At 37.6% G+C, this 15,510-nt stretch overlaps 1 protein-coding gene across 1 annotated transcript in view; it reads left to right on the top strand.

Moving 5' to 3' along the window:
• The first annotated feature begins 1,425 nt into the window (after positions 1 to 1,425).
• Positions 1,426 to 15,510, top strand: part of GPR26 (G protein-coupled receptor 26) — an 85,480-nt gene continuing 71,395 nt past the window's right edge. Inside the window, exon 1 of the mRNA XM_053691746.1 lies at positions 1,426 to 2,093. Coding sequence (XP_053547721.1) covers positions 1,426 to 2,093 — 668 coding nt within the window. The remainder of the gene's footprint in view (positions 2,094 to 15,510) is intronic.

The following is a 15,510-nucleotide window of genomic DNA, read 5'->3' as shown; positions in this document are numbered from 1 at the left end:
CAGCAAAGAATAACAAGATAATGAAGCAAATTTGATAATAGAAGTAAATTGGAAAGTTGTTTAAAATTGTATGTTGTATCTTGGGGTTTTGGGGTTTACTGTCCCTTTAAGATCATCTGTTAAGGGTAGGTCCATATGCTGTCACTGTGCCCATGGGTGGCAAAGTTCAATGTTATGTATCCCTATAAAGAAATCTTTCATGGAATAGGTCAATGCTAGTTGAATAATTATGTACACCTTTAAAGGATGGTTCTGTGTTTTGTGCATTTTCTAGGGTGTTTTAATTAAAGCATCCCTGTCTTGGTCTTATGTGCATGTAAATCAGAGGTAGGTGTATTTTATGTAACAGGGGTAAGTACACTCTATCATAATCCAGTGGCAATGCTGTTTTGGTTTAGCAATTTTGGACAATAATTCCATCATACACTGAACTGTCATCCCCTGATATAAATAAAATCCATATTCTGCCTCACAAACTAAAAACATTTCTTGGCAGCTTTATAAAAGCAAGCTTAATGATTATACTCCTAGAGTGTTCCTTTCAATACAACATATTTTTAAATAAAATGGCATATTATTAAACAGTTTTATATGTGTTTGTTTTTTTCTTAAGCTTTCTTGGTCTGTTAAATACATTTATTGCCACAAACGTTATCCCTGTTAGGAGAAAATATTTCTAATGTACATTTCGTACTGTTTGTAAATAATAATATAACACTATAATGGCACCCAATAAAACTCTAAAACTATTACAGAAATTCTAAATAATATTATACCTAATAATTATCATTACTCCATAATACAGGGCATAGTTTTTAAAATAAATGACAACAATGTAGCAATTTAAAAAAAACTCATATTAGGAAGGTAAATATTCACATTAAAATTCATTCTTACATAACAGCTAATGCTATTGCCTAATTATCACAACCAGAGAACTTATCGCTGTTATTTAGGGCAATAAATGTCAGCACAATGCCCTTGAGCGTTTAGGGTATGTGGGTCTGGTCTCTGCTGGTCCTGAGAGGTGGTCAAGGCATTGTTTGCTGGAAGAATGTTCCTGTGCCAATAATGTAGACTGATTCTCACACAGGGAACATCTCTTTCTCTCCCTAAACCCTCCCCTAGCCATGCATTCACCGTGCAGCATTTTTTGTTCAGTTTCCCTTTTTCCCTCAATAAGACCGATGTCTAATCTTGAGAGAATCCAAAAGAAATGAAACCAGTCCATCGTTTAGTATCACCTGTGCCCTTTAACGAGGCCAGGGGTGCCAGGACCTTCGCAAGTGCCATTTACTGAGGAGCTGCTGTGACAGGGGTGACAGGGACGTGAAGGACAGACCCAGACAGTGGATGCTGGCTAGTGGCAGGCTAAATGGCATCAGTCCTTGGTTCGGAGAATGCTTAACCGAGGAGGCTCCAGCAATGGAGCTATGGGGGATCTTGGGCTGCTTCCTGCTTGTTCTGCTTATTATTGCTGCGCTGCTGTCCAACGGGGTGGTGCTGATCTGCTACCTAATCTGCCCTGACATCCGCAGGCAGGTCCCGGGATTATTTACCTTAAACCTCACCCTCTGTAACCTGTTGCTCACAGTTATCAATATGCCCCTGACTATGGTGGGAGTTATTCATGGCCATCACCCAGGAGGTGAAGGACTTTGTAGGGCGGTTGGTTTTCTGGAAACTTTCCTGACCAGTAATTCCATGTTGAGCATGGCAGCCTTGAGCATTGACCGCTGGGTGGCTGTTATATTCCCACTAAGTTATCATTCTAAAATGAGGTATCAAGATGCTGCTGTCATTCTACTTTATTCCTGGATCCACTCTCTGTCTTTCCCAACTGTGGCCCTTTGCCTGTCCTGGGTAGGATTTCATCAAGGGTATGGTTCTTGCACACTTTACAACAGCAGACCCGAGGAAGGGCGATCTTTCCTTGCTTTCATGGTTCTATTCCACCTTCTAAGCTTCCTGCTTTCTTTCCTAGTCCTGTGTGTCACTTACCTACAGGTACTGAAAGTTGCTCGTTCTCATTGCAGAAGGATTGATGTGATCACAATGCAGACCTTAGTGCTGCTGGTGGATTTGCATCCTAGGTAAGATATAGCCACACACTGGGACCTTTACTGGACTTTAAGAATATAAATAATTTATTAGTCAAACTTTTCTTTACTTCCTCTATCAATAATGTGTGTGTGCACATACACATACACACATACACATACACACATACATACACATGCACACATACACATACATAAATACACACATACATACACATGCTCACATACACTTACATACATACACTCATACATACACATGCACACATACACATACATACACACATACACACATAAATACACACATACATACACATGCTCACATACACTTACATACATACACAAATACATACATACACACATACATACACATGCACACATACACATACATACACACATACACACATAAATACACACATACATACACATGCTCACATACACTTACATACATACACAAATACATACATGCACACATACATACACATGCACACATACACATACATACACACATACACACATACATACACATGCACACATACACATACATACACACATACACACATACATACACATGCACACATACACATACATACACACATACATAAATACACACATACATACACATGCTCACATACACTTACATACATACACAAATACATACATGCACACATACATACACATGCACACATACACATACATACACACATACACACATACATACATACACATGCTCACATACACTTACATACATACACAAATACATACATACACACATACATACACATGCACACATACACATACATACACACATACACACATACATACACATGCACACATACACATACATACACACATACATAAATACACACATACATACACATGCTCACATACACTTACATACATACACAAATACATACATGCACACATACATACACATGCACACATACACATACATACACACATACACACATACATAAATACACACATACATACACATGCTCACATACACTTACATACATACACAAATACATACATACACACATACATACACATGCACACATACACATACATACACACATACATAAATACACACATACATACACATGCTCACATACACTTACATACATACACAAATACATACATACACATACACACATACATACATACATACATACACACATACATACACATGCTCACATACACTTACATACATACACTCATACATACACATGCACACATACATACATACATACACACATACACAAATACATACACATGCACACATACAAATACATACATACATGCACACATACATAAAAACATGAACACATACATACATACACAGATACACATGCACACATACATACACACATGCACACATACATACACATGCACACATACATACATACACACATACATACACACATGCACACATACATATACACATGCACACATACATTCATGCACACATACACACATGCACACATACATACTCAAATACACATGCAAACATACATACAAAATTGCATGCATACATACACACACATACACATGTACACATACATACACATGCACACATACACACATACATACACACATACACATGCACACACACATACAAACAAAAACGCATATACACATACAGACAAACACATACACACATGCATACATACACAAACATACATACACATACAGACATACACATATGCACACATACATACAGTCATACCCATACACACATGCATACATACACAAATAAATACACAAATGCATACACGTACAGACATAAACATACACACATACACATACAGACATATACAAATACACATATGTGTACATACACAAACACATATATACACAAATACACACATACATACATACATACACAAATACACACATGCACACATACATACACATACACACATGCATACATACACATGCAGACATAAACATACACACATGTATACATACACAAACACATACATACGCAATACATTCACACATACATGCACACATACACACACACATACATAGACACATGCACACATACACATACATACACACATGCACACATACACATACACACATATATACATACACACATATGCACATATACATACACTCACACACACACACGCTGCATGTAATATGTGATGAGAATTTTAACACAGGAGCCTATTAGTGTTATAATTTCTTACTGGAAACATCAATATACATGTGCAATATGATATTAACATGACATAAGTAATTTAAACCTAAAAAGTCCATTTGTTTCACAGGCAAACATATTTCATTGATTGGCATTCACCTATAGATTAATTTAGTCAGATGATCTATGTGTGTGTGTTCATGTATAGTGTCTATGTGTGCATCTGTGTATGTGCAGGAATATGTATGTAACGTGTGTGTGTGTGTGTTTCTGTATATTTGTGTGTATGTAACTACTTTAATACAGAATAAAGTGGCATATTGTGGCCTATGTCAACTAGACCTGCACCTAGGGCAGTACAATTTTAGGAAGACGAGCAAATCTTGAGGGGTAGTTCTATAGCATCATGTCTTCCCACTTGTATGTCCTATAAATATTTTGTTTTGAATTACAAATTAATGATTCCTAGTTGTCTAGTGGGAAAGCATGGCCTTTTCTTGTGTCTATAGCATCTGACAAATACTAAATGTACCTCATAGTAAATGATACTTTTTACCAAGCAGAACAAGGAAAAATAGTTCCATAGCCTCTGAATAGCCTCTGATTAAAAAACAATCCTTATGCTATTATATGGAGATAATTTACCAAAGTTTGATGTAGTTCTCTAATTGTTAATGAACTAACTCCTTAGGATGATATCGGGGAGAGGTACCGAATTTGCATTTTTTAATCTAATCAAGGGGCATATATGACATGGATGTCAATACTGAGGCTGTACCTCACCCCTATACGATTGTAAGAAACTATTGGCTAGATTACGAGTTTTGCGTTATGGGTGAAAAAGCAGCGTTATGGCTCTTTTTCACTACCGCTGGTATTACGAGTCTTGCAGGTATATCTGTACCGCACACTTTTTTGTCCGTAAAGCAACGTAACTACGGCAGCTTTCAAAAAGTCCTTTTGCAATGGGACTTCCATAGTGCAGGTATTATGAGTTTACCTGGGAGGCCAAAAAGTGAGTGGTACAGCCCATAACTACAAGATCCATAACATAAACTGAAAGTCAGTAGTTATGTGTTTTACGTTACAAAGCTGTAGCATAGAACTCATAACTAAAGTGCTAAAAATACACTAATACCCATAAACTACCTATTAACCCCTAAACCGAGGCCCTCCCGCATCGCAAACACTAAAATAAAATTATTAACCCCTAATATGCCGCTCCGGACATCGCCGCCACTAGAATAAACATATTTATCCTTAAACCGCCGTACTCCCGCATCGCAAACACTAGTTAAATATTATTAACTCCTAATCTGCTGTCCCTAACATCGCCAAAACCTACATTACTGTTATTAACCCCTAATCTGCTGCCCCAAAATCGCCACCCCTATACTAAAGTTATTAACCCCTAAACCTAACCCTAAGTCTAACCCTAACACCCACTAACTTTAATATAATTAAAATAAATCTAAATAAAACCTACTATTAATAACTAAATAATTCCTATTTAAAACTAAATACTTACCTATAAAACAAACCCTAAGCTAGCTACAAAATAACTAATAGTTACATTGTAGATATCTTAGGTTTTATTTTTATTTCACAGCTAAGTTTGTATTTATTTTAACTAGGTAGAATAGTTAGTAAATAGTTATTAACTATTTACTAACTACCTAGCTAAAATAAATACAAATTCACCTGTAAAATAAAACCTAACCCGAGTTACACAAAAACCTAACCTTACACTACAAATAAATAAATTAATTACATTCATTAAATACAATTAATACAATTAACTAAATTACAAAAAACAAACAAACACTAAATTACACAAAATAAAAAAGAAATTATCAAATATTCAAACTAATTACACCTAATCTAATAGCCCTATCAAAATAAAAAAGCCCCCCCCCAAATAAAAAAAAACGTAGCCTAAACTAAACTACCAATAGCCTTTTGCGGAGCATTGCCCAAAAGAAATCAGCTCTTTTACCTGTATAAAAAAATACAAACAACCCCCCAACAGTAAAACCCACCACCCACACAACCAAACCCCCCAAATAAAAACCTAAAAAACCTAAGCTCCCCATTGCCCTAAAAATTGCATTTAGCTCTATTTCAGCCCAAACCCTAAGCTAAAAATAAAACCCACCCAATAAACCCTTAAAAAAACCTAGCACTAACCCCCGAAGATCCACTTACAGTTTTTGAAGACCCGACATCCATTCTCAACGAAGCGGCAGAAGTCCAACAGCCCAACAGTAAAACCCACCACCCACACAACCAAACCCCCCAAATAAAAACCTAAATAATAAAAATATATAAAACCTAAGCTCCCCATTGCCCTGAAAAGGGCATTTGGATGGGCATTGCCCTTAAAAGGGCATTTAGCTCTTTTTCAGCCCACACTCTAAGCTAAAAATAAAAGCCACCCAATAAACCCTTAAATAAACCTAACACTAATCCACTTACAGTTTTTGAAGACCCAACATCCATCTTTAAGGAAGCGGCAGAAGTCCTCAGCAAAGCCGGCAGAAGTCTTCATCCAAGCGGGCCTAAGTCTTCATCCAAGCCGGCAGAAGTCTTCATCCAGACTGCATCTTCTATCTTCAACCATCAGGCGGCTCCATCTTCAAGACATCCAGCGCAGAGAATGCAAGCTCAATCCAATTGGCTGATTGGATCAGCCAATAGGATTGAAGCTCAATCCTATTGGCTGATTGAATCAGCCAATAGATTTTTTTCACCTTTAATTCCGAGTGGCTGATAGAATTCGATCAGCCAATCGGAATTCAAGGGACACCATCTTGGATGACGTCACTTAAAGGAACCTTCATTCGAGAAGAACCGTCAAGAGAAGAGGATGCTCTGCGCCGAATGGATGAAGATAGAAGATGCCGTCTGGATGAAGACTTCTGCCGGCTTGGATGAAGACTTCGGCCCGCTTGGATGAAGACTTCTGCCGGCTTCGCTGAGGACTTCTGCCGCTTCCTTAAAGATGGATGTTGGGTCTTCAAAAACTGTAAGTGGATTAGTGTTAGGTTTATTTAAGGGTTTATTGGGTGGCTTTTATTTTTAGCTTAGAGTGTGGGCTGAAAAAGAGCTAAATGCCCTTTTAAGGGCAATGCCCATCCAAATGCCCTTTTCAGGGCAATGGGGAGCTTAGGTTTTATATATTTTTATTATTTAGGTTTTTATTTGGGGGGTTTGGTTGTGTGGGTGGTGGGTTTTACTGTTGGGCAGTTGTTTGTATTTTTTTTTACAGGTAAAAGAGCTGATTTCTTTAGGGCAATGCCCCGCAAAAGGCCATTTTAAGGGCTATTGACAGTTTAGTTTAGGCTAGGGTTTTTTATGGTGGGGGGGGAGCTTTTTTTATTATGATAGGGCTATTAGATTAGGTGTAATTAGTTTAAATATTTAAGAATTTATTTTTTATTTTGTGTAATTTAGTGTTTGTTTTTTGCAATTTAGTGAATTGTACTTAATTAATGTAATTTATTTAACTGTAGTGTAAGGTTAGGTTTTAGTGTAACTCAGGTTAGGTTTTATTTTACAGGTAAATTTGTATTTATTTTAGCTAGGTAGTTAGTAAATAGTTAATAACTATTTACTAACTATTCTACCTAGTTAAAATAAATAGAAACTTAGCTGTGAAATAAAAATTAAACCTAACGCCTAGATTACGAGTTTGGTGTTAACAGGGGTGCGTTGCTAACAAGGCTTTTTTTTCTAATGCTACCTTAAGCCAACGCTAGTATTACAGGTTTTTTTAAACCTGGCGTTAGCCGCAAAAAGGTGAGCGTAGAGCAGAATTTAGCTCCACATCTCACCTCAATACCAGTGTTGCTTACGGTAGCGGTAAGATGGCTAAACGTGCTCATGCACGATTTCCCCATAGGAAACAATGAGGCTGAGCTGGCTGGAAAAAAACCTAACACCTGCAAAAAAGCAGCGTCCAGCTTCTAACGCAGCCCCATTGTTTCCTATGGGAAAATAAAAAATATGTCTACACCTAACACCCTAACATGAACCCCGAGTCTAAACACCCATAATCTTACACTTATTAACCCCTAATCTGCCGTCCCCGCTATCGCTGACACCTACATTATATTATTAACCCCTAATCTGATGCTCCGGACACCGCCGCCACTTACATTATCCCTATGAACCCCTAATCTACTGCCCCCAACATCGCCGCCACCTACATTATACTTATAAACCCCTAATCTGCCTCCTCCAACGTCGCCGCCACCTACCTACAATTATTAACCCCTAATCTGCCGACCAGACATCGCCGCCACTTAAATAAATGTATTAACCCCTAAACCGCCGCACTCCTGCCTCGCAAACACTAGTTACATTTTATTAACCCCCAATCTGCCACCCCCAACGTCGCCAAAACCTACCTACATTTATTAACCCCTAATCTTCCAACCCTAACGTCGCCGCTACTATAATAAATTTATTAACCCCTAAACCTAAGTCTAACCCTAAGTCTAACTCCCCCTAACTTAAATATAATTTAAATTAAACTAAATACATTTAACATAATTAAATAAATGAATCCTTTTTAAAATTAAATACTTACCTATAAAATAAACCCTAAAATAGCTACAATATAACTAATAGTTACATTGTAGCTAGCTTAGGATTTATATTTATTTTACAGGCAACTTTGTATTTATTTTAACTAGGTAGAATAATTATTAAATAGTTATTAACTATTTAATAACTACCTAGCTAAAATAAGTACAAAATTACCTGTAATATAAATCCTAACCTAAGTTGCAATTACACCCAACACTACACTATCATTAAATAAATTACCTAAACTACCTACAATTAATTACAATTAAATTCAATAAACTAAATTACGGAAAAAAACCTAAATTACAGAAAATAAAAAAAGAATTACAAGAATTTTAAACTAATTATAGCTAATCTAATCCCCCTAATAAAATAAAAAAGCCATCCCAAAAATAAAATTTCCCTACCCTATACGAAATTACAAATAGCCCTTAAAAGGACCTTTTTGCGGGGCATTGCCCCAAAGTAATCAGCTCTTTTACCTGTAAAGAAAAAATACAATACCCCCCCCAACATTAAAACCCACCACCCACACACCCCTACTCTAAAACCCTCCCAATCCCCCCTTAAAAAAAACTAACACTAACCCCCTGAAGATCACCCTACCTTGAGCCGTCTTCACCCAGCCGGGCACAAGTGATCCTCCATACGGCAGAAGTCTTCATCTGATTGGGTCAGAAGAGGTCCTCCAGATGGCAGAAGGCTTCATCAAAGCGGCATCTTCTATCTTCATCCTTCCGGAGCAGAGCGGAGCCATCTTCAATCCAGCCGACGCAGAGCCATCCTCTTCAAACGACGTCCTAACGAAGAATGAAGGTTCCTTTAAATGATGTCATCCAAGATGGCGCCCCTTGAATTCCGATTGGCTGATAGGATTCTATCAGCCAATTGGAATTAAGGTAGGAAAATAGCTGATTGGAACAACCAATAGAATGCCAGTTCAATCCTTTCAATCCTATTGGCTGATTACATCAGCCAATAGTATTTTTCCTACCTTAATTCCGATTGGCTGATGGAATCCTATCAGCCAATCGGAATTCAAGGGATGCCATCTTGGATGACGTCATTTAAAGGAACCTTCATTCTTCGTTAGGATGTCATTTGAAGAGGATGGCTCAGCGTCGGCTGGATTGAAGATGGCTCCGCTCCGGAAGGATGAAGATAGAAGATGCCGCTTGGATGAAGCCTTCTGCTGTCTGGAGGATTTCTTCTGCCCCGATCGGATGAAGACTTCTGCCGTATGGAGGACCACTTGTGCCCGGCTGGGTGAAGACGACTCAAGGTAGGGTGAACTTCAGGGGGTTAGTGTTAGTGTTTTTTAAGGGGGGATTGGGTGGGTTTTAGAGTAGGGGTGTTTTATTATTTTGGGGGGATTTTTTATTTTATTAGGGGGATTAGATTAGGTGTTATTAGTTTAAAATTCTTGTAATTCTTTTTTTATTTTCTGTAATTTAGTGGGGGGGTTTTTTGTAATTTAGTTTATTGAATTTAATTGTAATTAATTGTAGGTAGTTTAGGTAATTTATTTAATGATAGTGTAGTGTTAGGTGTAATTGTAACTTAGGTTAGGATTTATTTTACAGGTAATTTTGTACTTATTTTAGCTAAGTGGTTATTAAATAGTTAATAACTATTTAATAACTATTCTACCTAGTTAAAATAAATACAAAGTTGCCTGTAAAATAAATATAAATCCTAAGCTAGCTACAATGTAACTATTAGTTATAGTGTAGCTATCTTAGGGTTTATTTTATAGGTAAGTATTTAGTTTTAAATAGGATTAATTTATTTAATTATGTTAAATGTATTTAGTTTAATTTAAATTATATTTAAGTTAGAGGGGGGTTAGGGTTAGGTTTAGACTTAGGTTTAGGGGTTAATAACTTTAATATAGTAGCAGCGACGTTGGGGGTGGCAGATTAGGGGTTAATAAATGTAAGTAGGTATTGGCGATGTTAGGGACGGCAGATTAGGGTTAATAAAATTTAACTAGTGTTTGCGAGGTGGGAGTGCGGCGGTTTAGGGGTTAATACATTTATTAAAGTGGCGGCGATGTCCGGTTGGCAGATTAGCGGTTAATAATTGTAGGTAGGTGGCGGCGACATTGGGGGCGGCAGATTAGGGGTTAAAAAATATAATGTAGGTGTCGGCGATGTTAGGGGCTGCAGATTAGGGGTTCATAGGTATAATGTAGGTGGCGGCAATGTCCGGTCGGCAGATTAGGGGTTAAAAAAAATTATTTTAGTGTTTGCGATGTGGCGGGGCCTCGGTTCAGGGGTTAATAGGTAGTTTATGGGTGTTAGTGTACATTGTAGCACTTTAGTTAAGAGTTTTAAGTTCCGGCGTTAGCCCATAAAACTCTTAACTACTGACTTTTAAATGCGGTCGAAGTCTTGACAGGAGAGGGTCTACTGCTCACTTCTTCCAAGACTCGTAATACCAGCGTTAGGCAAATCCCATTAAAAAGATAGGATACGCAATTGACGTAAGGGGATTCGTGGTAGCCTCGAGTTGCGGAAGAAAAGTGAGCAGTGAGCCTGTACCTGTCAGACTCGTAATACCAGCGTTAGGTAAAAAGCAGCGTTGGGACCTCTCAACGCTGCTTTTTAAGGCTAACGTCAAACTCGTAATCTCGGTGTAAGATAGCTCCAATATAACTATTAGTTATATTGTAGCTAGCTTAGGGTTTATTTTATAGGTAAGTATTTAGTTTTAAATAGGAATTATTTAGTTATTAATAGTAGGTTTTATTTAGATTTATTTTAATTACATTAAAGTTAGTGGTTAGGGTTACGTTAGGGTTAGGGTTAGACTTAGACTTAGGGGTTAATAACTTTAGTATAGTGGCGGCGACATTGGGGGCGGAAGATTAGGGGTTAATAAGTGTAGGTATGTGGCGGTGATGTCGGGGGTGGCAGATTAGGGGTTAATAAGTGTAATGTAGATGTCGCAATGTCAGGGGCGGCAGATTATGGTGTTTATGGTGTTTAGACTCGGGGTTTATGTTAGGCTGTTAGGTGTAAACATAAATTTTGCTTCCCTATATGAATCAATGGGGCTGCGTTACGGAGCTTTACGCTCCTTTTTTTTTCAGTCGGGTCTCTCCCCATTGATGTCTATGGGGAAATCGTGCACGAGCACATAAAACCAGCTCAAAGCAGTGCTGGTATTTGGGTGCAGTATGGAGCTCAATTTTGCTCAACGCTCACATATTGCCTGCTAACGCCGGGTTTTTGCAAACCTGTAATAGCAGCGCTATAGGGAGGTGAGCGGTGGCAATAACTTGCAAGTTAGTACCGAGCCACTCATAATGCAAAACTCGTAATCTAGCCGTTTGCAAGGCAAAGTGCTTTTAAGAAAGAACTACTTTTTTTTTATTCTACATCAGAGACATGTGCACAAATATGCATGCAAGCAGGTGCTGATTAGTAGATATGCTCTGTAAATTTAGAAATCAGCCTTTTTTTTTTATATCCCATTATAAAAGCTGATACTTGGTAGAATGCTGAGGTTCTGCAAAAATGCTTTAGGTTCCATGAGACAGAAAAAAATAAAATATGCTGATTATCCGCTCTCCCAAAAAAATGAAATGCAATTTAGTGATTTATAGGTCAGTTTATATAGCGTTGCAATCTTCAGTGATTTCTTTTTCTATTATTTTTTTTTCTTTATTTTCTTTCTTTCTTTTTCCACACTTTTCAAAACCACCAGACAAGTAGACCACCTAAGTTAAATATATGAAATAAAAATTAGCTAAATATTTAAAACTAAAGGGATATGAAACCCAAAATTTTATTATCATGATTTAGAATCATAATACAATATTAAAAACGTTTAAAATTTACTTTGAAAAGATATCTAGATAGGTAGCGTGCACATGTCTGCAGCACTACATGACAGGAAATGGTGCTGCCATCTAGTGCTGTTGCTAATGTATAACATTAGTACTACATGACAGGAAGTGGTGCTGCCATCTAGTGCTGTTGCTAATGTATAACATTAGTACTACATGACAGGAAGTGGTGCTGCCATCTAGTGCTGTTGCTAATGTATAACATTAGAACTACATGACAGGAAGTGGTGCTGCCATCTAGTGCTGTTGCTAATGTATAACATTAGTACTACATGACAGGAAATGGTGCTGCCATCTAGTGCTGTTGCTAATGTATAACATTAGTACTACATGACAGGAAGTGGTGCTGCCATCTAGTGCTGTTGCTAATGTATAACATTAGTGCTACATGACAGGAAGTGGTGCTGCCATCTAGTGCTGTTGCTAATGTATAACATTAGTACTACATGACAGGAAATGGTGCTGCCATCTAGTGCTGTTGCTAATGTATAACATTAGTACTACATGACAGGAAGTGGTGCTGCCATCTAGTGCTGTTGCTAATGTATAACATTAGTACTACATGACAGGAAGTGATGCTGCCATCTAGTGCTGTTGCTAATGTATAACATTAGTACTACATAACAGGAAGTGATGCTGCCATCTAGTTCTGTTGCTAATGTATAACATTAGTACTACATAACAGAAAATAGTGCTGCCATCTAGTGCTGTTGCTAATGTATAACATTAGTACTACATGACAGGAAGTGGTGCTGCCATCTAGTGCTGTTGCTGATGTATAACATTAGTACTACATGACAGGAAATAGTGCTGCCATCTAGTGCTGTTGCTAATGTATAACATTAGTACTACATGACAGGAAGTGGTGCTGCCATCTAGTTCTGTTGCTAATGTATAATATTAGTACTACATGACAGGAAGTGATGCTGCCATCTAGTGCTCTTGCTAATGTATAACATTAGTACTACATGACAGGAAGTGGTGCTGCCATCTAGTGCTGTTGCTAATGTATAACATTAGTACTACATGACAGGAAGTGAGGCTGCCATCTAGTGCTCTTGCTAATGTATAACATTAGTACTACATGACAGGAAGTGGTGCTGCCATTTAGTGCTGTTGCTAATGTATAACATTAGTACTACATGACAGGAAGTGAGGCTGCCATCTAGTGCTGTTGCTAATGTATAACATTGGTTCAAAACTGCTGTTACATGCACACTCCTGAACTTACCTTCCTACTTCTCAACAAAGGTGACAAGAAAACAAAAAAAGTGTTAATATAAGTAAATTGGAAAGTTGTTTACATTTGAATGTTCTATCTCAATCATGAAAAAGAATGTTGGTTTTTATGTCTCTTATTTATTATCATGATTTAGAATCATAATACAATATTAAAAACGTTTAAAATTTACTTTGAAAAGATATCTAGATAGGTAGCGTGCACATGTCTGCAGCACTACATGACAGGAAATGGTGCTGCCATCTAGTGCTGTTGCTAATGTATAACATTAGTACTACATGACAGGAAGTGGTGCTGCCATCTAGTGCTGTTGCTAATGTATAACATTAGTACTACATGACAGGAAGTGGTGCTGCCATCTAGTGCTGTTGCTAATGTATAACATTAGAACTACATGACAGGAAGTGGTGCTGCCATCTAGTGCTGTTGCTAATGTATAACATTAGTACTACATGACAGGAAATGGTGCTGCCATCTAGTGCTGTTGCTAATGTATAACATTAGTACTACATGACAGGAAGTGGTGCTGCCATCTAGTGCTGTTGCTAATGTATAACATTAGTGCTACATGACAGGAAGTGGTGCTGCCATCTAGTGCTGTTGCTAATGTATAACATTAGTACTACATGACAGGAAATGGTGCTGCCATCTAGTGCTGTTGCTAATGTATAACATTAGTACTACATGACAGGAAGTGGTGCTGCCATCTAGTGCTGTTGCTAATGTATAACATTAGTACTACATGACAGGAAGTGATGCTGCCATCTAGTGCTGTTGCTAATGTATAACATTAGTACTACATAACAGGAAGTGATGCTGCCATCTAGTTCTGTTGCTAATGTATAACATTAGTACTACATAACAGAAAATAGTGCTGCCATCTAGTGCTGTTGCTAATGTATAACATTAGTACTACATGACAGGAAGTGGTGCTGCCATCTAGTGCTGTTGCTGATGTATAACATTAGTACTACATGACAGGAAATAGTGCTGCCATCTAGTGCTGTTGCTAATGTATAACATTAGTACTACATGACAGGAAGTGGTGCTGCCATCTAGTTCTGTTGCTAATGTATAATATTAGTACTACATGACAGGAAGTGATGCTGCCATCTAGTGCTCTTGCTAATGTATAACATTAGTACTACATGACAGGAAGTGGTGCTGCCATCTAGTGCTGTTGCTAATGTATAACATTAGTACTACATGACAGGAAGTGAGGCTGCCATCTAGTGCTCTTGCTAATGTATAACATTAGTACTACATGACAGGAAGTGGTGCTGCCATTTAGTGCTGTTGCTAATGTATAACATTAGTACTACATGACAGGAAGTGAGGCTGCCATCTAGTGCTGTTGCTAATGTATAACATTGGTTCAAAACTGCTGTTACATGCACACTCCTGAACTTACCTTCCTACTTCTCAACAAAGGTGACAAGAAAACAAAAAAAGTGTTAATATAAGTAAATTGGAAAGTTGTTTACATTTGAATGTTCTATCTCAATCATGAAAAAGAATGTTGGTTTTTATGTCTCTTACAGAAAGATATTTCACAAGTCTGTTGGGACACACAACTTGGTCTATAGCAATCTATTGAAAAGTACTTTTATTGTCATATTGG

Source organism: Bombina bombina, chromosome 9, assembly GCF_027579735.1.
Source record: "Bombina bombina isolate aBomBom1 chromosome 9, aBomBom1.pri, whole genome shotgun sequence".
Taxonomy (NCBI): domain Eukaryota; kingdom Metazoa; phylum Chordata; class Amphibia; order Anura; family Bombinatoridae; genus Bombina; species Bombina bombina.
The sequence above is the reverse complement of the archived record's forward strand: the minus strand, read 5'-3'. Positions and strand labels throughout refer to the sequence as shown.